The sequence below is a fragment of the Coccomyxa subellipsoidea genome, assembly GCF_000258705.1.
Source record: "Coccomyxa subellipsoidea C-169, whole genome shotgun sequence".
NCBI classification, from domain to species: domain Eukaryota; kingdom Viridiplantae; phylum Chlorophyta; class Trebouxiophyceae; family Coccomyxaceae; genus Coccomyxa; species Coccomyxa subellipsoidea.
Window position 1 is genome coordinate 516,659 of NW_005178031.1, and position 21,584 is coordinate 538,242.

At 53.0% G+C, this 21,584-nt stretch overlaps 6 protein-coding genes across 6 annotated transcripts; 3 read left to right on the forward strand and 3 right to left on the reverse strand.

Moving 5' to 3' along the window:
• Window positions 1–1,006: 1,006 nt before the first annotated feature.
• On the reverse strand, window positions 1,007–2,334 carry COCSUDRAFT_33654 (hypothetical protein). The gene is made up of 4 exons (XM_005645882.1): window positions 2,193–2,334; window positions 1,992–2,098; window positions 1,751–1,902; window positions 1,007–1,627 (listed from the first exon to the last, which is right to left on the reverse strand). Exons 1-4 carry the CDS (start codon window positions 2,198–2,200, stop codon window positions 1,442–1,444), a joined length of 453 nt encoding a protein of 150 aa, XP_005645939.1. The 5' UTR covers window positions 2,201–2,334; the 3' UTR covers window positions 1,007–1,441.
• Window positions 2,335–3,234: 900 nt separating this feature from the next.
• COCSUDRAFT_5055 (DnaJ-domain-containing protein) lies at window positions 3,235–5,399 on the reverse strand (the record flags this gene model as incomplete). Its single annotated transcript, XM_005645883.1, has 7 exons — window positions 3,235–3,363; window positions 3,660–3,802; window positions 4,065–4,199; window positions 4,589–4,712; window positions 4,884–4,978; window positions 5,019–5,175; window positions 5,256–5,399. Coding segments are annotated over 7 exons (927 nt in total), but the record flags the coding sequence as incomplete, so codon positions are not given.
• Window positions 5,400–5,727: 328 nt separating this feature from the next.
• Window positions 5,728–7,266, forward strand: COCSUDRAFT_24641 (hypothetical protein). Its single transcript, XM_005645884.1, has 4 exons — window positions 5,728–5,985; window positions 6,157–6,266; window positions 6,436–6,633; window positions 6,745–7,266. Exons 1-4 carry the CDS (start codon window positions 5,824–5,826, stop codon window positions 6,812–6,814), a joined length of 540 nt encoding a protein of 179 aa, XP_005645941.1. The 5' UTR covers window positions 5,728–5,823; the 3' UTR covers window positions 6,815–7,266.
• A 649-nt stretch (window positions 7,267–7,915) lies between these two features.
• Window positions 7,916–12,086, forward strand: COCSUDRAFT_43138 (RNI-like protein; the record flags this gene model as incomplete). Its single annotated transcript, XM_005645885.1, has 9 exons — window positions 7,916–8,050; window positions 8,265–8,531; window positions 8,864–9,021; window positions 9,404–9,646; window positions 9,995–10,100; window positions 10,375–10,578; window positions 10,911–11,053; window positions 11,320–11,437; window positions 11,970–12,086. 9 exons carry the CDS (start codon window positions 7,916–7,918, stop codon window positions 12,084–12,086), a joined length of 1,491 nt encoding a protein of 496 aa, XP_005645942.1.
• A 456-nt stretch (window positions 12,087–12,542) lies between these two features.
• Window positions 12,543–15,842, reverse strand: COCSUDRAFT_37288 (diaminopimelate decarboxylase; the record flags this gene model as incomplete). Its single annotated transcript, XM_005645886.1, has 7 exons — window positions 12,543–12,805; window positions 13,144–13,391; window positions 13,738–13,940; window positions 14,316–14,556; window positions 15,074–15,297; window positions 15,466–15,552; window positions 15,810–15,842. The coding sequence occupies 7 exons, from the start codon at window positions 15,840–15,842 to the stop codon at window positions 12,543–12,545; spliced, it is 1,299 nt and encodes a 432-aa protein (XP_005645943.1).
• Window positions 15,843–16,418: 576 nt separating this feature from the next.
• Window positions 16,419–21,210, forward strand: COCSUDRAFT_53978 (protein phosphatase 2A regulatory subunit PR55; the record flags this gene model as incomplete). Its single annotated transcript, XM_005645887.1, has 11 exons — window positions 16,419–16,530; window positions 16,994–17,097; window positions 17,327–17,539; window positions 17,679–17,755; window positions 17,872–17,953; window positions 18,072–18,104; window positions 18,320–18,532; window positions 18,980–19,111; window positions 19,586–19,771; window positions 20,406–20,612; window positions 20,977–21,210. 11 exons carry the CDS (start codon window positions 16,419–16,421, stop codon window positions 21,208–21,210), a joined length of 1,593 nt encoding a protein of 530 aa, XP_005645944.1.
• Between the last annotated feature and the right edge of the window lie 374 nt (window positions 21,211–21,584).

Sequence of the window (21,584 nt, forward strand, 5' to 3'; positions counted from 1 at the left end):
GGGTTTCTGAATACCGTATTCTACACCAGCTCCGTCTTGGTGTACTTGCGGAAGCTATCAGCATGTATTTCAGCCTGTGATGTGCTCCGTTGAAATACTATGCTGATTGGGACGGCGATGATCTAAGTAAGACACATTGTTGCACATTGAGTTGCCACAGAGTATATGAAAAGTATTGGCGACAAAAGGCGCAGCTTGCAATCAGCCATAACCATGACTCAGCTCATCCCGGACAGTATTGGGCTCTTGATTGCTGAACAGCATTGCTTGCTCATATGAAGAGATATCAATGGTACTTTGGGGCACTGAGTGCGGGCTCACGGTTGCATAATGCATGGATGCATGTAGTTTGGATTTGACAGACAAGTGACACACACAAGCGACCTCACGGTGGAGCAGTGAGTGAGGCAGGTCTGGCATGTTCTGCAACCAAGACATGACTACGAAGCTGCATGGCCCTTCGTGGGTTTGAAATTTTGATTTTGAAATCTGCCAATCTCTCCTGACCCTTTAAAAAGGGGGTTATGTCATTGTCTAGGGCAGCTATTTCTGTCCATTCATGCATTAAGGAACAGAGCAGCTCTGATCAGGTTCTTGACGCGACAATGACGACTGGTCTGCTGCATCACAAGCACAGCAAGGCACCCCCACACCCGTGGGAGGCTGAGCCTGTGTACAAGACCATCGCACGGGAGGCTCCGCACATGTGGCCATTTGCTGTCGGGTTCCTGGTGACAGGATATTTGATATACAAGATCAGCAACACGGTCACCGACGAAGACCTGCGAAACTCGAATTTTTCGAATCCAAGGAAGCACTAGACGAGGCTACCAGAAGATCGTGACAGGCGAGTATTCGGCACCGCATTGGATGTCACTGGATCAACACCTCCTGAGCCATAATTGGTGTATTATGGTCTTGCAGTTTGGCATTAATGATTTAAAGAAGGAGTAATCTTTAATTCGCAGCCTGATACGTTGCATCTGCACATTCTGGCAGTAACCCTGACAGATCAAAGTATTTTTAAAATCTCAGAAGTGTGGACTTCGCAAGGAAAGCGTTCCTCTCCTTATTTTACAGGCATATCAGGGCCCTGCACTTCTGCAGAAGCCATTCATATCTCTCAGGAATGGCCCCTCCTTTGCCTGCAGGGTACTACAGTGACATGCGCAAGACCCAGAATTAGCTGCAGCCAATGAAGAGATTAAGCCATATATGTATATACACTGATTCTGGCGAGCGCCGGCGGCAAAGTAATATTCCAACTGAGATGTGCCTGATAAAGCTGCTGGATGGCACCTGGGAACCAGCTGCAATTTTGTTCGCAGCTACCATAAGTCATGACTAGCTAATCTGCATTGTAATTGCCACATATTGAAATATAAGAATAGCAGCTGACAGTCCCACAGACACCCCCGTACCCCTTGTCATGCTCTGTTGTCTATCTTCGTTTGCTGGTGAGCTGCGCCACATCCTTCCGGTGCAACCAGTATGTTGCGATTGCCATTGGCGGATCAATGACGATGTAAGCAACAAATTCAACCCAGTAAATCTTGCCGAAATGGTAGCAAAAGTAAAGCAGCGGAGCCACAGTGAAACGATGCACTAGCAAGCCATGCATGTATCCCTGCATGCAGATATTGCACATGTGGCGTCATGGCAGAAGAATGAGCATCAAGAGATTAAGGGAGATGAAAGGTGAAAGATTCTACTGCATATTGTGGACCTTTGGGCAAGAGGGATCCTCTACCTGGAGATTCAGGCCACCTGCAAGCGTGTACAGGGCCCCAATAACAGCCAGCAAGACACCACCCCATTGAATAGACGCCAGGATTTCATCTTCCCCTTTTCTGTGCGGGTGGTATCCCTCTATAACATGTGGAAAATAACAGCAGAATGCACCTGCCAGACCAATCATGGGGAGGTAAACCCAGGAGAAAGACAAGGCACAAGTCACTCTGAAGCAATTATGTGCTCGGGGGGAAGCGTACCAAAAAGAATCAAAATGATCCCATTCCAAAGCAGTAATCTTGCTGCAGGAGATCGTCTTTTGTTGTCTTCTGTATTCCTTCCAAGGATGGGCAACAGGGTGGAAGTCCTGTTGTCAGACAGCAGATGGTGCTCGAAAGTGGTCGAGGCAAACAACTCAGCAGGGAATCAAATATTTGTTCAAGTATGAAGTGCGGCCTTACCCACTCATAAGTAATAAATTATTTCAATACGCTCCGTCAGCGCATCTTGATCAATACTTCAGGTCAAGGTTTTTGCACCGCTGTTCAAGTAAATCTACGTCCGCAGCCACGCAACTGTCGTCGTGATTTTTGTTATTCGAAAACACCGCACACTTTGGAATGTGGGAAAGGAGTGCACCTGCAGAAGCTATCAAGGCAATCGCTGACTTGGCAATTTCACACGTGCATTCCATCAGTCCTCCTGAAAGAACTGATCCACCATTGCTTTTCAACATGTTCACAATTTTCCATGCTCGTAATCATTGTTAAAGCCTCATTGAAGATTTAGTCTAACAGCAGTCTCGCGCAAACGCATGGGCAACCGTATTTGGTCGGCCAGAGGCCTAGCTCAGCTAGGCTAGGCCTGTAGGTCACGCACGGTGCCAGTGTAGCAAAATTCGATCCAACGTCACAGAGTCATCTGATTCAGTTCTTCAAAATTTGCAGCATCACAGGCGCACAGAGTCTGCTGGCCACCCTGGGCCTGCTGCTCTGTCTGCATCCTGTGTAGTCTGCTGTCCCCCCAATCCCTGGCCTTGACTGCTGCATGGCGTTTTTCCATTTCCTACACTGCCTAGGTCCACGCCATTGCGCAGCTCACACTGCAGTTGCCTCAGCCGTTGCAGGGTGCTGCGCTCTTCATCAGACACCTGTTGACATAAAAGGAGACTCTTTGTCAAGCCGCCTGCAAGAATAGCTTGGATGATACGGCAAATCCTCCAGCTCACATGCATTTTAATTCCTGGCTATCGCAATTTACTCGCAGCCCACCACGCACACCCTGCCATGGTCCTGACATACCGACACAGCCATTCAATCTCTGGCATTCCAAAACTAACTTCCCTACCCCAGAACTTGAAAAAGGATGAAACCGCGCCTGGGAGGGTAGCAGAAGCACGACAGTGTAGTGGTGCGCGCCGCGCTGCCCGCTGCCCGCGGCCAGCTGCCGGGGCTGCCCGGGCTGCCCAGCATCAGCGCCGATCTCGGCGGCCCCCGGCGAGATGCCGGCCCCGGGCAGCGTCAGCACCTGCCCGTTCTGGGTTCCCGGGGGTATCGGCAGCCGCGCCTCGCCGCGGATCGTCGCCACCGCCGCGCTGCCGCCCAGGATGGCGTCCGTGTACCTCACGATCACCTGTCACAGGAGATATTCAATATATTATGAGTATTGGGGAAAAGAGTCACAACAGATGGGCGACCCTTGCAAGTGCAAGTGCAGGTGTGAGAGACATGCAAGCTGTTCAGGGGCCAACCATAAATTGGCTGTCTAGCCACGAAAGCGAGAGACTGGGTTTCACACAGGGGGATGGAACCTCTTTTGCCACCTGCCATCTGCCTTGACACCAAATGTCTCAAGACACGCAGAGGCAGAAAACGAGGAAGTGCACCCTTGTGTTGCAACCTGACATGTGCTTTGGAAAGGAGGCGCACATCTGAGTACAGATCAAGGCCGCGCCGAACAATCCCCGCTCGGGGTTTGATCGCAAACGTGATGTACAGATCACCAGTGGCGCCTCTGTTTTTGCCTGCGTCCCCCAGGCCCTTCACCCTCAGCACGCTCTCTGCATCCACACCTGCACACAAGTATCATGCTAAGCTTTGGATTGCAAACATCAGCATGGGCTGTTGGCCGCAGCCCCTTCTTGGATCACTGGTCATGCCTAGCTGGTATGACCACTCATTTCCAGCCATTGCTGTCAACGTCAGCCTGATGCTTACGCAGGAGCAAAAGCCGAGTCCACCACCTCTGTTCAACAGGGGATGCTAAATACGGCACTACAGACTATACAAAAAATCTAGTACCCCCTGTGTTCAGAGCTCAAAGGGTGGTCGCACCGGCGGGGATAGAGACGTTGACGGAGACGCGCGTCTGAGCGCGGCCGTCGCCGCCGCATCGAGTGCACCACTCCTGCCGCACGATCCCAGTCGCGCCACACGCTGGGCACGCTGCGCTCCCCGCCACCGCCAGGCCTGCAAAACGCCACCTATCCCTCAATCTCCCTACACTGCCGTCTGCATACATGCCTACCACCACACGTGGGTCCCACAGATCTACTCTTTTTAATGCCCCTCCCTGCTTGTCTCCACGTGTCCCACCTCTCCTGCTCTGCTGTTACTCACCCTGCTGGATTGTGTGTTTATGTTCTGCAGCACTGATACCTGAAGCAGGGGGTGCTATATCTAACAAAGAAAGATATAGAGCCCAAGACGGCCAAGGGTAATGAAGAAGATGGGCTGCTGCAAAGGGGGTCTCCCAATCAATCTTCCTATATACACGCTCTGCAGACATGACGGTAGACTTGCTGTGGAGACGGAAGCAGATGGGTTGCTTCATAGATTCAAAGGGAAAGGGGGTGTACCTGCATGTGACGTGTGCTTGGTCCGGACGTGCCCACGGCCGCTGCAGAGGCTGCAGAAGACTGGATGCGTGCCGGGAGCAGCTCCCAGGCCGACGCAGTCAGGACATGTCCTTTTCACTGACACCTGGAAGAATCAAAACGGCCAGACGCTGATCACAAGACTACTGCATTGCCATGCTAGCCAGATGCTCAACACAAGACTGCTGCATTGCCAAAATAGCTGCTCTTTCATTGCCGGGAAATGTGTTCCATGAATTGATGGGCAATGCGCTGCTGATGCTGAGGGGATGTTCACCTCCAGAGCATGCTGCTTGCCAAGGGCTGCTTCCAGGAAGTCCAGTGACACAACAACTACCGCGTCCTCACCAGTGACGTCTCCGTCATGACCTGCTCAAAAGTACAGAGGACACTATGTGAGGACCAGCTTGACAGATATGATCTGATGCACCATGCATGTGACAGAGCCAAGCATGGAGCATGAGGGGCTCACCATCTCTGAAGCCATTACCAGGCGGCGCTCCTCTGAGTGTGTCATAGCGCTCTCTTTCCAACTCGTCTGACAGCACATTGTATGCTGCGATGACGGCCTGCAAGCTTTGGTAATGTAAGTGGCAGACTTTTAGCTGGTAAGGAGCGGGGGAAGGGATAAGCATGCAGGTATCAGCACCTGGAGACGTTTTTGGGCCTCTGGCGTCCCATCTACATCAGGATGATATCTGCGTGCGAGTCGTCTGTATGCTTTCCTGATCTCCTCCTTGCTGGCAAGTTTGTCAACTTGGAGCACCGTGTAAAAGGACGCTTTCACCCTTACGACTCTAGATCGCTCCTTTACAAACTTAAGAGATGATCTAGTATCTCGGTGTGATCTAGTAAATGATTTGTGATCTTTAATAGGCAGCCGAAAACCAGACTGGCGTGCCTTGCTAAGATGAAGATCTGACACAAAGCCCTGACATGGCAGGATCCACTTCATACGTTGAAGAATCCCCCATGGGTGATCTTGAAGTTGCAATCGCATTATCTAGCAATCAGATCCCGTTTGCTGGGCCCAAGCTTGGCAGGTCGACATGCATTAGTAACGGTGCCGTAAGGTACAGTCTAGGTTGAAGGATTGAAGCTGGAATCCACAATTTCCAGCACCTGTGTGTAGGTCAAGACGTGAGAAGGACTAAAAGAATCTGCAATAAGATTCTTGGTGAAGCATCAACTTTGCATATAAGCTTGTAGTTGGCAACATGATGAGGGGTGTTCGCCAAGCTGTGACCCTGTTACAGCTGCGGGGCGTGCACCCAGTGCGAGCATTTGCTGGGGATGTTACTTCGACAGAAGGCCTAGTACTGAGCAGTGGCGAGATTGGCATTGCCTCAGGCGCCCCAACTGAAATATATGCACGAAAGGTAACCTCTGATTTCCTGCAGAGACCCTGTTTCTTATGGGACAACATAACATCAAGACATTTTCTCAACGAAGCTTGCTGTACGCACAGCTGGCGAAATCTTGCATCCCATCCATACCAGTGCTTTGAGCCCAAAGAGAGAAGAGTATTGAAAGCTTTTGTATGCGTGCAGGTGCTCATATACTCGCCTGCTCGCACAGCTGGCCAGCAAGGGAAGGCCAACATCCTTGGAGCTGCAAGCAACGGCCCAGGCTGGAAGCTTATGTTCGAGACTCAGCAGAAGTAAGAAAGGCTTCCTCCTGCTGACCTTTGGGCTGATACCAACAACGGCTTGACATACACATGGGAGAATTTTCATATTTGATCCATGGCTGATGTGCTGAGCTTAACTCTGCAAGGGATGATTACATCATGCGCTTCAATCACCGAAATAGACTTCTTGTACTTGCAGGTGGGAAAATCCGCTGATCGGCTGGACATCAACTGCAGACCCCTTGGAGAATGTGCACCGCGCGAGTCTCAACTTCCACTCTCAGGAAGATGCAGAGGCTTTCTGCAACAGGCATGGCTGGAAGTTTGAGGTCTTGAGCCCCAAGGAGCAGACCGAGACGCGGCCAAAGAGATACATCGGCTATGGCGACAACTTCAGGCAAGGAGTCTTTTGTTATGCACTCTCTTGTGCTTTGACATCCCTGGATGGCTGCTTTCATCACGCTGTTGTGGTCTCCGTCTGACAAGGTTTGTGGTGTGCTTGATGCAGTGTGAAAAAGAAGGGCATTCCTGTGGGAGGTCTCAAATCAGAGGAGGGCGCAAAGAAACCAGCCAAGTAGCTGGCAGAAAGGTCCCTGTCTTTGATCGCATGAGTATACTGGCAGTTGGAGATGATAACAATGTGCACCGTTTCCTACAATGCACCTCCATACCTGAGTAAGTAGTGGGAAAGGCATTATCAGCCATCACTGCTGTCCTCTATTGATGCTGAGGACAGAAGCACGGGGCATCTCATTGAGACACTGCCATGCTTTAAAGGTCGTCTTGGGCAGCAGTGCCGCAGTTTTTAGCGCCATTTCTATTTATTGAGTTCTACTTACTTAGCACCCCCAGATCTCACTTGCAGAACATTGACCAGACGTATAGAACCTGGCAGCAGAGAACGCTGTGATCTCGTGCTATATAACTCAGAAATAACTGTTCTATATTTCTTAGAAAAATGCTAGATATATCAGAGTTGATATGCAGCTCACCTCAGAAATTTTTCAGAATCAGTCCCCATAGCTATGCCATATCAGTGCCAGCTAAGTAGTGACATGATCAGAGCGTTCGCCTCGCGAGGTGCTCAATGGAGACATTGAGGCCTCTGCACATTGGAGACCTCATGATGCCCTACAGATTGTGCGGCTCATGTAGCAATCAATTTCAAAGGATTTTGCACATGCGCAGCTCCAACATACAGGCCATAAGATTATCTCCTCAACACACGATGCATGCAGGACGCCACGTAATCCTGACTAAGAACAGATCAGCTCCGGGCACGCGGGAAGAGGAACCAGCGAAGCTGAAATCTTGTCCAGTAAATTATATGATGGCTCGCAATAAGAAAGCAGCCGTGGATGACAATGCCCAAAGGGCTGGTCGGAAACGGGGCAGACAGGCTGCAGAAGGTGATGAAGCACCAGATCAACCTGAGGCTTCTGGTGAGGATGCTGCAGATGCCGATCCCAATCAACAAGTAATTGAAGAAGAGGCTGTGCAAGCACCTGATGCACTCGGACAACGAAGAGCAGGATGGGCGGCAGCAGCACGCCGGTATACATCCATGCCGTCAAATTGGCCTTTTTCTTCTAGGCATATTTCCATGTGTGATTCATGTGCTACTTTGCTTTTTATTATAAACACATTGTCTATCAATGAATTGCATAGTCTGGCACACGATGTCTTGCTTGTATGCCTCTGCCCCAGCCTGCTCAGATCTGCTGTGCTTGCTCAGGCGCGCCGCGCACTTTGCGCACTACGCAAATGCCGACGACAGCGCCGAGGAGGACAATTTACACACAGGAGGCAATGAGGTGAGCTCACTGGATGCCTGCCCTGCTCAGTGCCGCACACCCCAGCAGAGCTCCCCAAAATACCTTGAAGGAATCTCACAGCGCCCTAGCGCGGCGTCGTCGACACTTGTCACTGCCGCTAGAAGCTCACGCCTCACTTGCACCTCACGTTCATGCAAACAAGCAGACACAGATACGGCTGCTGCTGTGCTTTATGGAACGCCTCTGTTGACAGGCGCGCACCCTGGGACCGTGGTCGAGCGCCCGGCAGCTGGTGGAGGGCCGGGCGGCGGCTGCGGCGGCGCGCGAGGACAAGATTGCCGCGGCGGCTCAGGCGGTGGCGGCGGCTGAGGCCGAGGCCGACTGGCGGCCGCGGCGCGACCCGGCGCTCGGGCCGCGCGTGCCGCCGCGCGTCGGGAAGTTGTTCAGCATGTGCCTCGCAGTCCTGGTGGAGTACATCGATGATGTGGAGACGCTGTATGGCATGCCCACCATGATTAAGGTGAATGTACCAGTAAAGCCCGTCACATTTCTGCGTCTCCAGTCAGAGACAGGGATGATTTCTCGTGAGGTGAACAGGTCAAGGCATCCTCATTGCCAATTGACACAATTGCTCGCCACGGGCCAGTGCTTGTATTCAAACTTTTTTGACACAGTGCGCAGATTCTGACCCGGCAGACCTGCTTGCGCCGATCACAGAGCCCCAACAACATTGGCGCCAGCCGCCGAAGCAGCCATCAGCATGCTTTCCCTGTCGTTGCCAACATTGCAAGCTGACAATCGCACATTTTACTCTTCTTGCCATCTGACACAGTTTGTACTACGGTGTGGCAGGTGCAGCTGGCGAGGGCGGTGGCCGATGCACGGCGGATGACTCCGGAGGTGCTGCGGCTGTTCACAGACGACGGCCCAGATGAAGTGGTGCTGCCAGAGTGCTCTCAGCTCATGCCGGCCACACTCGCTGAGGCGCTCGTGCCCTGCGCCACGCCGCGGTGCGCTCCTCTGAGACCTGCTTGCATATTGCAGGAAGACCTACCTTGGCCTTGAGTGCTTGGAGGAACACCTTGACCGCCCCTGAGACCTGCTTGCATACTGCGGAAAGACTCGCGTTGGCCTTGACTGCTTGAAAAATGTCATGAACGACCGATGGTCGAGAGGGAGAAGTAGAGGTGGCACAAGCAGGCTCGCAGCCAGACGCTTTCCCAGAAGCTTATTGACCGAATGCAATGGCCTCATATTGAGGGCTTGGAGGGAATTTGGGTATACGCTAGGACCAGCGCATGTGGTCAGTATCGTGGTTTTTTTCGAATCTGACTTTGAATCCGATTTTCTCGGATTTTTTAATTTGAGTGATTTTGTACGTGTATTGAGCAGGTTGGAGCGGCTTGAGCTGGGACTGTGCGGCCGTGGATTCGGCGATGCGGTGGCGGCCGCGATGGTGGCGGGCGGCCAGCTGAGCCGGCTGCGGAGCCTGACACTGGGGGGCGCGTACCGAACGACAGACGCTGACCTGGCAAAGCTGCTGGCGGCCGCGCCTGATCTGGCCGAGCTGCGCCTCCCGCAGTGCTCCCGCCTGCAGGACGCTTGCGCCATCGCGCGGCTCACGCCGAATCTAGAGTGAGCGCCTTGCCTTACTAAGCACTTACGGTATCAAGCATTTACGAAGCATTTACTGAGCTGTACTATATTAAAGTATCGCTGGCATCTGCCGGTGGTAAGCATATACCTTACTCCTGAGGCGCGTGATACAAAACTGACAAGAGCTCGTTTCTGGGGGCCATGCACTCGACCAGTCGTTTGGCGTGACAGCCTGCCAAACATGCCTGATGACCGTACTGAGCAGCACAGTACATGCAAATGTGTGCACTTGCCTGGTCTCACAACATATAGAAATTCTTATTTTGAGCTGTAACAGCGCAATTGTGAGCAGCAGAGGATGTGCTGAGATGGGGATCGGTGCTGCAGGATGCTGGACCTGACGGAGTGCCGGGGCATCAGCGTGCAGTCGCTGCAGCAGTGCCTCACCTCCCTCAAGAGCCTGCGGGTCCTTGAACTCAACGGCGACACAGAGGTGCGCTGTGCCTTCATCTCTGTGTGTTTCCTTTGTATAATTCTTCTCTCAGCGCTGGAACACTTTTGCTTGATATCATACTCATGGTGCCTAGTAAGTGCTGTGTTTATCGGGTGACAGCCACTGCTGGCTCAGGCCCTGCATGATCATATTGCATGCTACTGGTGTCTCGTGTGTATTGGCGGGAGTATGGGCGTACCTTTATTACACTTCATTCCCAAAGCATGGAACTGGATGAGTAATGCATGACTAATTGGAAGGGCTGCCGTCACAGGTGACTGATGACCTGCTGACGGAGGTCGCGCTGGCGTGCCCGCTGAGGCGGCTGGGGGTGAGCAACTGCAGCGCCGTTACGGACCGCGGCGTGCGCGGCGTGGCGGCAGCCGCCCCGCAGCTGACGGCGCTCATAGCGGACGATGTCGGCCGCCTGACTGACGCAGCGCTGGTTGCTCTCAGCGAGTCCTGCCGGGATATACAGGTGCACAGGGATCACCACATCAGGAGGCGGCTTCACTGCATTGCATTGCATGAAAACCTCATTTGACGTGTGAAGGCTGCCAGGAATTGACAAGCAGAAACAGGGGACCCTGCTAGAACTGGGCAGCCAAGTACACGTGCAGGAATGACGAGCGCTTGGTGCATGTTTATGCAAATCTGAAGGAAGGTTGGGGACAAACCGTGGGATATCAAGGATGAGGCTTTAGCGCACATTTAACAACGGCCTGGTGCATGTTTTGCAGAAGCTAAGTTCTGCACCATCAAAGGGGTCGTGGGACATAAGGGGTGAGGCTTTGGCTGTTGGACTCGCAGGAAGTGTCATTGAGGCGGTGCACAAAGGTGACGGACGTGGGCGTTGCTGCTCTGACGCTGAGCGGCAAGCTGCGCAGCCTTAACATGTCTGGCATCGCCCATGTGGGGCCTGCCTCCATAAAGGCTCTGGCGACTTCCTGCAAGTGAGTGGACGCTTTGACTTTGTTCTAGCCCAGCATGCTGCTAGATGGTGCATAGGACAACTTGGTGAAGATGAGGTCCCATCTGTTACTTTCCCACTAATCTATACGTGGTCCATGGGCCTAAACATTGTGATTTTTATTGCGTGGTCTAGGATCAATCCTTCAGTAGACGTCTGGCATATGGCAGGCAGCTCAGATTTCAGTGTTTTTGGAGATGACAAATGCTTACGTATGGTGACTGATCCGGGTACTGCATGTGGGTGTAGGGAGAGTTTAGAGGAGCTGGATGTGTCCTGGTGCCGGGGGGTCCCTGAGGCGTGGCTGGGAGTGCTGGCAGACAGCTGCACCAATCTGCTGCGGCTCACCATCTTTGGCTGCTCCCAGGTGCCTCCTTGCTTCCATCTCCTATTCCCCCTTGCATATATGATGCTCTTGCTTGGATCTGGCGAGTCCAACGAGGGGTAGGATTGTGGCAGCCTTTAACTGTAGCTTGTCTGCAGGACGCACCTTGCCTCTTGGCAGGAAAAGCGTGTAGTAGTAATAATAATATGATGCCTGCAGCTTCTGTGCTGACCTGCTATGCAATTTCGAGTCCCAAACTCCACAGTTCCCGATATAGAACCATCTGCAGCGCAAAAACACCTTGCCTCTGGGAAGAAAAGTGTGCGGTAACAATGATGGCATGTGGTGCCTGCTGCATTGCAAGCGTGATGCATGGGATGGGATAACAAGCATGATGTTCAAAGCATCTTCGAGTTCAGGGAGTAGCAACTTCTTGAGAATGGTGGTGCTCGAGCAGCTCTGATGCAGATTTAGGATGTTGTGCGGGGCCCTGTGAGCTTGACAATGACATTCAAATTGACATCCCAGTACTGGGAGTGCCTTTGGTTCCTGAGTATGGAATGCTTGGATGCAGGTGACCACAAAGCTTCTGAACGGGCATACAAACGACGCACTGGAGATTGTTGGGGCAACTGCCCAGAAGACACCTCCGCCGAGTGTTGCCCGCATTGTGCTGCGGCCTGAAGCATGAGCGCAGTGCCATCTGAAGTGACAATTTCTTGACGTGACCAAGATCTGACAGATTGCTGTCAGTGTAGCTCATACGCTGTAGACATCTTAATAGTGCAGCAGTACATCATGCCAGTGTTTCATATGCCATTTTATATTGTATTTTAATGTATAGAGTACACCAGCACAGATATATGCTGTGCTGGAGCAGAATATGCTTCAAAGCTGCAGGAAATTTAGTTAATTATTTCTATTTGATGTCTCCGGACTCCTCTTGTAAATTGTTTCTGAAACCAAATAACGCATAAACACACCGAGGCAGCACTTGATCTTTCTGCCAACAGCAAGCGCCTTCGACTTCATTGCAACAATAGTTAATTTGATGGTACAAACATTGTGTAGCCTCACTGACTCAATCCCTTCCCAACAATGCATTTGCCGCAACCCAAGCAGGACACCAGCGGATATCCTGCTGCGACTAGAGCCCCTCGAAGAGCTTCAGGTGGTCCTCCAGAGTCTCCCCTCTCCTGATCTGCTTCAGCTGCCCATCGGCCACCCAGTACTCTGCAGGCCGCATCTTCAGGTTGTACGTGGAAGCCATGGCCATGCAGTAAGCGCCCGCGTCATGCACGACTAATCCGTCCCCGGCGCGCGGCGTGCGCAGCGGCCGCTCCTTGCCCAAGAAGTCTGCCGACTCACACACGGGTCCCACAATGTCGAACACTTGCTCCGTGCCGTCCCCTGCACAGCCGCAGAAGAGCTTCAGTACCATCCAATCCTTATTCTTTACACCCGCTGATCTAGCGCTCGAGCGCCTCAAAAGAGAGCCTAGGCTTTGCAGTGTGCTCAGCGCTTTGCACCTTAAGTGTGGTCGTTCGTGTCGTTTGTGCATGAGGTACACGATACAGAATGGCCACAGCACATGGCACAAGCCAGGAAAGCAGGGCAAACCCATGGATCATGTCCTCTGTACAGGGGAAGCATGCCGCTGCATATGAATTGAATGCGCCCAACCACTGCTTCCTACACCCTTCCAAGAGGAAGACCTGAAAGGATGCAGTCATGCATGAGGGACACACCGGGTGCGGTGAGCTCGATGTGTTGGTAGGCATCGTAGAGGGAGGGCCGGATGAGCGCGCTCATGGATCCGTCGACTACGATGAAGTTCTTGTTGCCGTTGGTCTTGGTGCCCGTTACGGTGTTGACGAGCGCCGACGCGTTGCCGATCATGGAGCGGCCCGGCTCCAGGATCATGGTGAGGCCCAGGTCTGCCACCAGGTCTCTCACTGTGTCCACCAGATCTGCCGGTGAAGGGAATGCATCTCCCCTGTGCCACAAAGGGAGATACTAAGCTCGGTGGAAGGACAGATCAGGCTGACCTGGCCCTTCTTGCCTACAGGGGGGTTGCTCTGGTCGGCATTTCTGTTGCAGATTTGGACAAGTCTCCATGTATTGTCGTAATGGAGCCGCTGAATTCGTGCTGCACTACTGTGCTCCATTTTTGTGTGTAGCAAGTTTCTCTCACTGCAGGCAGATGTGGAGCTGGCAAGTAGCAGGATATTACATCTGCAACACATGCAGCCCAGCACCTGTCTGCTCGACGTCAGATGGAGATGGTCTTCCCATGGCATACGCATAACTAAATTACAGGGAAGAGGGAGGACGTGAGTCACCTCCTGTGGTAGTCGATGCCGAGGCCGCCGCCGATGTTGAGGTACTTGGGCTGGAAGCCCTCGGCGCGGATCTGCTGGATGAAGCCGATCATGATCTGCGCCGCGTCCCGGAAGATGTCCACCTTGGTGATTGTGGAGCCCAGGTGGCTGTGCACGCCCGCCAGCTCCAGCAGCGGCTCCTCACTTATCCTCTTCAAGAACCACTGTGCGCGCAAAATAAAGTATTGTCAATGCAAGATGAAATGCTAATACCAAACACCTGACAGGTTGCAACATTCTGTGTCCTCAATAATTGCTGGGCTTAGCCTACTGCTCCGCTAATTGTTGAGCGTGATGGGTGCACCATCCACATACCAGAGGCCCCCATGGCACTGCATACACGACTGCCGGAGTCTGTGGCTTTTGGGGCCAGTGCACGGAGTACCTATCACGCTGAACAAGGCGTAGCATGGCCACCACACTCTCACTCCACAAACCAGCACAGCACGGCTCCGCAGTAACATGCGTGGTGTTTCTGATCATGCTACTGTTTCGTCCTGCGAAGGTGTAAATTATCAGCAGTGGCAGAGCATGCTCACCTGGAGGTGACTGTTGCGGATGCCAAACTTGGAGTTGGCGAGCCCAGTAGACACATATGCGTGCACTTGGGGGTCAACGTCCGGGTTAATCCTGATCAGGACGCGCGCCGTTTTGTCGACTGCCCTCGCCGCAGCTGCGATGTTCTCCAAGTCAAACTCGGAGTCCACGTTGATCAGCGCGCCCTTCTGAATCGCCAGTCGCAGCTCCTCCGGCAACTTGCCATTGCCATTGAAGATTGTCCTACAATACACAATAAGAGTGTCTCAGACAATCTCGGCAAGGATTGTGGGCCTTTGTGCTGACGTCTAGATGAAGTCAAATGACCAGTCTAAGACCTGTGTCTCAAGGCTTGTGTGTGGAAACTTGGAAGAGAGCCTGGGGGCTCAGGTATAGGTCTCTGCATCGACGAGTCTCAGCAATTAAAACAAAAGCATCACTGCCCCCAGTAACATCCCTTGCATGTCATGTAATCGGCCAGAAGACTCGAGCAGAAGCCTCGTTGCGCACTCGTGCAACACCAGGTGTGACAGTACCTCTGTCCTTCGCCAGTTGTGACAAAGCAGGTGAGGCCGTGTCTTGGAGGACCGTGTCCAAAGCAGTGTATATTTGACATCACAATTAAATGAAGAGAGATGCAAGATAGAGCAAGGCACTTGGCTTGCAAGCGCCAAGGAGGGAGAAAAGGGCTGCATCGCGGTGTGAATGCAGTGCACCATTTTCAAGATTTGCTAAACATTTTAATGATTCAGGGGCGCACCGCGTGGTGTCAAAGCCGGCTGCCTCGGCTGCCTGCAGCTCGTTTCCAGACACTAGAACAGCGCCAGAGCCGAGGGACTGCAGGTGGCGCATGATGGGCAGGTTGTTGTTGGCCTTGACAGCATAGCCCACAAAGTGGTCCAACCCCTCCAGCGCTGCTGCGTAGGCCTGGTAGTTGGCGGTGATCTTGTTCTTGCTGTACAGGTAGAACGGGCTGTCCTTCACCTGCATCATGCACACACACCAAGGACTGGAAGCTGAATGATGTGACTGACTGATTGATTAAATTCTCTCTGCATGCAGTGTCCCTTTCAAGCTTGCCACGAGGGCATCGTTAAGCACACGGAGAAGTAAAGTCAGGTAAGGAGTAGAGCACAGGGCCAAACTGCACACCTCTGCTCGGATGTCATCAATGCGCAGATTGTCCACATACAGGTAGCCATCCTCCCCAGTGTAGAATCCTAGCCCCTTCCCCGACGGCTGCACATAGATGTTCTGTGCCACTCCTGTGCGCTCGGCTACAGCTGCTCGCAGCGCTGTGTTGGGTCTTTGTACCTGAGAAAATAAGAGCTTGCCCCTGTCACGAGCATGCATGGTCTGTTTTGATGAAATATCGAATTTTTTTAGGATTCGCCCGTTATTCATGACGAATGAAGGTTCGGTATTGCAATTCTGCAGCTCTGTGGAGCACGCAAAATCTAATGATCAGGTTGCAGGGAGCACATTATCGTCCTTACCTTGTCTCCTAGAGCCTGTATTTTATTAGGCATCGCAGATCGTCTTATACAGTGACCTGAAGGGCAGGATGGAAGCTGGCTGCTGATACATCTCGGGGGCACTGTGCAGCCTATCCGTGCAGCATCCAGACTCCCCAACCCCATCATCATAGCTGACCTTCCAAAGGCCTCCTTCTCACCAATCTACAGCCCCAAAGTTCCACTCGAAGTGCTTCATTCTGTAGCGATGACGTCCGTGCTATCACGTGGGAGGAGTCGCTCCAGTTGGCCGCCTCGTCTTAAACCACGAGTGTGCCCTTCAAAATGGTCATGGCGCCTGCGTCCGTAGTTTTATGCATGGTCAGAGGTTGCTTTGCATCGGCTGTCAAGGCACCTTCGATAGCCATTCCTCTAATCAGAGGCATCAAGGCAGGTTTTGGTTGTTTTGTCACCTTCTTGTTGCGTCAAACAACGCCCACACTGGGAACTGTTGAACATGTCTGCTCATTTCTGACCCTGCTCAGCATCCGTACAGACATTTGACAGGCATTATTGACATCGAAAGGCCCTGATTGGCGTCCGAGGAGAGCAGCACGCCCCATGTGGCTTCCATAGGGGAGGTGGAGTCGGATGGACGCGGGTCCAGGCCCAGGCTCCCTCGCTCTGGATGGGAGCCAGCCGCTCAATTGGCAGTTTCTGCAGTGCTTTGGCGAGAGAACACCAGGAGAGGAAATACAGGAAGGTGAGGAGGCCTGACTGAGCCGCAGACGTGCCAGAATTGCGCTGACCAAAAACAAGATGGTGAAGGGACTTCAGCCTCAGCAGGCACTGGTATAAATTTCAATAGATGATTTGTCTTGCAATCAGCACAGAACACCAGCATGCAGTGCGAGCACCACCCTTCCAGAAAAAAAGGTGGTGCTTCCTGCACGTAGAAACAGCACAGGGCAGTCTAGCTGGTATGAGAGGCATAATCAGGCACCTCTAGGCATTGCCTGAGGTCACACAACATGGCTCTTCTTGCCAACCTTGCACCCATCTGCTTTAGGTCAGGGACAGCACAGTCAAAGAGCGAAGAGGAACATGTGGGCATCAGAACATGACCGCGTTGGAGCGCAGCACGGGGAAAGCTCAAACTCAAGACAGTGCCCTGTATTTTCCTATCTGTGCAATTGCTGAGACATGTGTTTTGACTGCCATCGCAGCGGACATCATATCAGCCATCGAGTTCGATGCAAGCGGCCAGCATCTTGCCACGGGGGATAGAGGGGGACGGGTGGTTCTGTTCGAGAGGGTGGCCTCACAAGGGGTACATCTCTCCCACACCCCTTCACTGCCATAATCCTCCCCCTGCTTGTCTTGCGCATGGGGGACTCGGCTGAACGCAGTCAGTTGCTGAATCCTTTGGACTCCTGAGGACGCACTCAGCCCACACTGTGTACCACAGTGACGTGTTGTGATTGTGGCACCTACGATTTTTTTGTTTGAGTCACACACGGCAGAGAGATTGAATCATCTGGTTCACTGCGGTGCTGCAGCGGACAGCAGGGATGGAGCAGAGGCAACCCAGGGGGCGACTCAGCTCTTTTGAGTTCCGATACATGACAGAGTTCCAGAGCCACGAGCCTGAGTTTGACTACCTCAAGTCCTTTGAGATTGAGGAGAAGATCAACAAAGTGCGATGGGTCAACCAGCCGTCAGCCAGCCGCATGATTCTGTCGACCAATGACAAGACCATAAAGCTCTGGAAGGCAAGTGCTTAAATATGCAGTTCTGAACCTCTCAGACATGAATTCATACCCGCCAGAGACTGGTGATAGCATGTCTCTCTTGAATGAAATGTTGTTTTGGGCTCTGCAAATTGTGAGGTCTTTTCGTTGTTTGCTGCAGGTCTATGAGAAGAAGGTCCAGCACTTGACAAACTACAACACAGTAGAGCAGCAGCCTTCATGGTCCATACCAGCAGGGTAAGTGCCCGGAAGCTGACATTTGTGGAGCTTTGCTCCCTTTAAAAGTATGCAGCTGACAAAGCTGGGCCAGTGCAGAACCTAGGATTAGAACAGTTGCTGTGATGGCTGTGCAGGGGGGTGAACAGTTTCTCATCGCCAGCAAAGACCAAGTTGTCTCTGCTGGCAGACCAGAAGCTTGCGCCGCGCTCCCCAAAGGTGACCTTTATTACCTTCTGGCCGCTCTCAAGTTCAGTGGTGGTGGGATCCCTCAGTATGGTATTGCTCTGTCCCAGGTGTTGTGCCTTACGTGGCCCTTGTCATGCATGGCTCGCAGGTACCGGAATTGAGGACTTTGAGGGTTCCTCAGGTGCGGTCCTCTCTCAGCACGGACTGCTTGACGTGCGTTGAACTCGTGTTCTGTGACTCGTTCTGCACATTCATGGGCAGCCCTCCAGTTGCAGTCCCTTCAAAAATTGCGCCTGCCTTGTGCAGTAGCTCTCCACAGAAAGAGACCATCGTGGAGGTCTGGGGAGACAATTCCGTGGTGCTCGGATTTAAGGACACAACACATATATGGCGCAGGTGGCGAGCACCGAGGTAGTGCTGGCGGCGCGGTGCCGGAGGAAGTATGCGAACGCGCACACCTACCACGTGAACAGCATAGCACTGTCGAGCGACCAGGAGACGTTCATCACGGCGGACGACCTGCGCGTCAACCTGTGGCACCTCGACATCTCCGACCAGGCCTTCAACGTGGTCGACATGAAGCCCGCCAACATGGACGAGCTGACAGAGGTGGGGACCCCAGACACTCAGACGCACATCTCAACTCTGATCTGTGTTGAGGTTCTGGGGTTCCAGTGCATGTAGCGGCGCTCTGACAAGGACCTGCTGCTATCCACAGAGTTGCTGTGAATTTCCATTTTTTCCTTGTACGTCTGCAGTGCTAAGGATGACTGCTGCGCATGGCAAGGAACTATTGCAGGATGGATGCTCGGAAGAAAGGCTCGCAGAATATCTGCGTGGTCAATAGCATAGGGCAGAAATGCCCGGGTCAACAGTGGGTTTGCACTGACTGAAGGCAGCCGGCAGGATAAATTCTGATGAGGGGTGTGATGTGTGTAGTGGGCGGACAGGGTCTTTGGTGACAGGGAACAGCCGTCTGAAGGATAGCTTCAGACATGGATATTACCTTGTGCTGTTACTCATCCCTACCGACAAGCATTGTCATATGTGGCACAGGTGATCACAGTAGCTGACTTCCACCCGCGGCACTGCCACACGTTCGCGTTTGCTACCAGCAAGGGCGCCATTCGAATGGCAGACCTGCGCGCCAGCGCCCTCCTGGACAACTCCTGCAAGGTCTACGAGGAGGTTCGCCCCCTGATGCTCTGCCTCCCCACCTTCCTCCAAATTCCTACAGAAGTCTGGCTGTGCTTTGAGCATCCCACCCTCTACAATGTTAAAGAAATTGGAGGCTGTGCACTAAATACAGCCGCAGGTGATTGAGTGGTGTGCAAGAAGCACTTGTACTCGGGCTCGAAGTGTGCAGCCTCAAGGATATGGTGATTGGAGCTCTGCCAGTTTTGAATGGCTCAAGGGTGCAGCCTTAAGAATATGGTTACAGGGCGATCTGTTGAATTGTTGTATTCAGCATTCCCTCGTCTCCAGATCTCAAGGGGGCTTCAGGGTGCAGCCTCTTGATTGTGGTGACTGGCGCTCTGCCCAATACATCATGCATTCCTCTGGACCTCTAAGGCCTCAGATGACCCAAGATGACCTCTTAGTGGGCCACCCTACTACATAACATGGCATTATGGCTGAGGGGGTGTGTTTACCGGGGGGCAGCAGGCGGAAGCCCCCGGGCCGCGCTCTTTCTTCACAGAGCTGCTGTCGTCCATGTCGGACCTGAAGTTCAGCCGCGACGGGCGCTACATGCTGGCGCGCGACTTCATGACGCTCAAGCTGTGGGATGTCAACATGGAGTCCTCCCCCGTCGCCACCTACCCCATCCACGAACACCTCAAACCCCGGGTGCGCGCTTTTCACAAAAGCGAGCCAGGCCTGTCTTTGTCTTCCAGTCAAGACAGTCGTCAAGACCTCCGTCCAAGCCTGGTGTGCACCATTACAACTCACAGCAAATGCACGAACACCTCAAACCCCGGGTGCGTGCCCTGGCTCCCCCTGCAATGCATGTATTCCTGTGGACGCTAAGGCCTCAGACGATTCCTTGAGTGATTTGTGCCTCTCTACGTCCTTCCTTCTTGATGCCTTCATTAGCAGATCAAGGTGGCACCTTATGGATTATTGGTATGCAATCAACTGTAATGTATCAATGCTGCTGGGCACCCTCATGACAGAGGACTAGAACTTTCCTAGAGTCAACGGCTGCTCCTGACATGTGCAGTACTCTGGGGCAGTTGCTGTTTGCCAGCTGTTTCTGGCGAATCTCATGCTGAATGCACTCTGGCCGGCAGGAACATGATTTGAGCAGCAGAGTAACGCATGGCCTTGCGTTGGCCATGAAGGGCCAGCAGCTGAAAGGACAGGCCCCTACGGACAAAGCCAGGCACTCCTGCTACACATCATAGTTGTCTGCACCAGGCCACGGATCAACACGCACATGATCTCTGAGATGGCGCTGATGTGGCTGTCTGTCTGCGCGCAGCTGTGCGATCTGTACGAGAACGACTGCATATTCGACAAGTTCGACTGCGCCTTCAGCGGCGACGGCAGCCACCTGGCGACGGGCACCTACTCCAACTGCTTCCGGGCGCTGTCAGTGGAGGGCATGGAGGAGGGCGAGGCCGGCGCTGACGTCACTCTGGAAGCCAGCCGGGACCCCCAGCGAAAACGCCTGCAGACGCCCGCCAAGGTGTGAACCAACTGCAAAAGGATACTTTTCACATGCCAAGCACAGGAAGAAGATCATGCTTGTCGTGAAAGGCAGGGCTACATGCCATGCGAGACATAGATCATGGGGCGACCTTAAATTGCTGGACACTTGTCTGGGAGTTGCCTCTTAAAGGCAGACTTTAAAGAGTTGTCTGACAGCATATTGGAGCATGCCATTCCTTATTTGAAGGAAGTCCTGGGTCCTGTTTTCTCAGTGCTTGCAGGAGGGGCGCTGTGGTCTGCCATGAGACCAGCGAAGCTGCTCTGGCTGCCTGTCCAATGTCAGAACTGTAGGCGCACCAACCAAGGATGGCTATGATTCGCCTGCTGTGCTGTAATCGCAGTCGCATGGGAGGTTTGGGCTCTCGAGGGGCAACAACGCAAAGCGCGCAGCGCTGCAGAACAGCGGCGGCAGCCCAGCCCCGCCCCCGGATGCGGCGGCGGCCGCCGGTGGCGCCGCACCCGATGGAACCTCATTGGACTTCAACACAAAGCTGCTGCACCTCGCGTGGCACCCAGAAGTCAACCTCATAGCAGCCGCGGCCTCGAACAGCCTGTACATGTACTACGCTCGTTAGGCGTGGTGCTCTAGGGAATGCACCCGTGAACTGGGAGAGACCCATAAGACTGTTAGGAACCCAACTTACCAGAGCGGTGCTGGCCAGAATGACATTGAACACAGCAACGGAGGAACCCAAGGCATCCGGCCAGAAAATGCGCTCTTGTGTGGAAACGTATCTGAAGTCCTCTCAAGACTGTTGCTCTTCTAAACCCGCTGTGGAATCAGCCTTTGAAGACACTTCCAAAAAACCTGACGAATTGAAGTCTTCCGAGTGAGCAGAGGAGGCATGCTTTTTCTGGAGTTGTATGCTTGACAGTATATGGCGTGCCCATCAAAGAGCTTTGTCCTTGCTTGCTTGGAAGATACAGACACTGCAGGAGCCTGTTTCTT

What these genes read in the sequence shown, in the direction of transcription:
- COCSUDRAFT_33654 (XM_005645882.1), bottom strand. An exon ending in GATCATTTTGATTCTTTTTG is followed by an intron (nt 1,903 to 1,991) that starts GTACGCTTCCCC and finishes TTGGTCTGGCAG; the next exon opens with GTGCATTCTGCTGTTATTTT. An exon ending in CAGGTGGCCTGAATCTCCAG is followed by an intron (nt 1,628 to 1,750) that starts GTAGAGGATCCC and finishes ATCTGCATGCAG; the next exon opens with GGATACATGCATGGCTTGCT.
- COCSUDRAFT_24641 (XM_005645884.1), top strand. Translation starts at nt 5,824, where the DNA reads ATGATGAGGGGTGTTCGCCAAGCTGTGACCCTGTTACAGCTGCGGGGC. An exon ending in CTGAAATATATGCACGAAAG is followed by an intron (nt 5,986 to 6,156) that starts GTAACCTCTGAT and finishes GTATGCGTGCAG; the next exon opens with GTGCTCATATACTCGCCTGC. An exon ending in ATGTTCGAGACTCAGCAGAA is followed by an intron (nt 6,267 to 6,435) that starts GTAAGAAAGGCT and finishes TTGTACTTGCAG; the next exon opens with GTGGGAAAATCCGCTGATCG.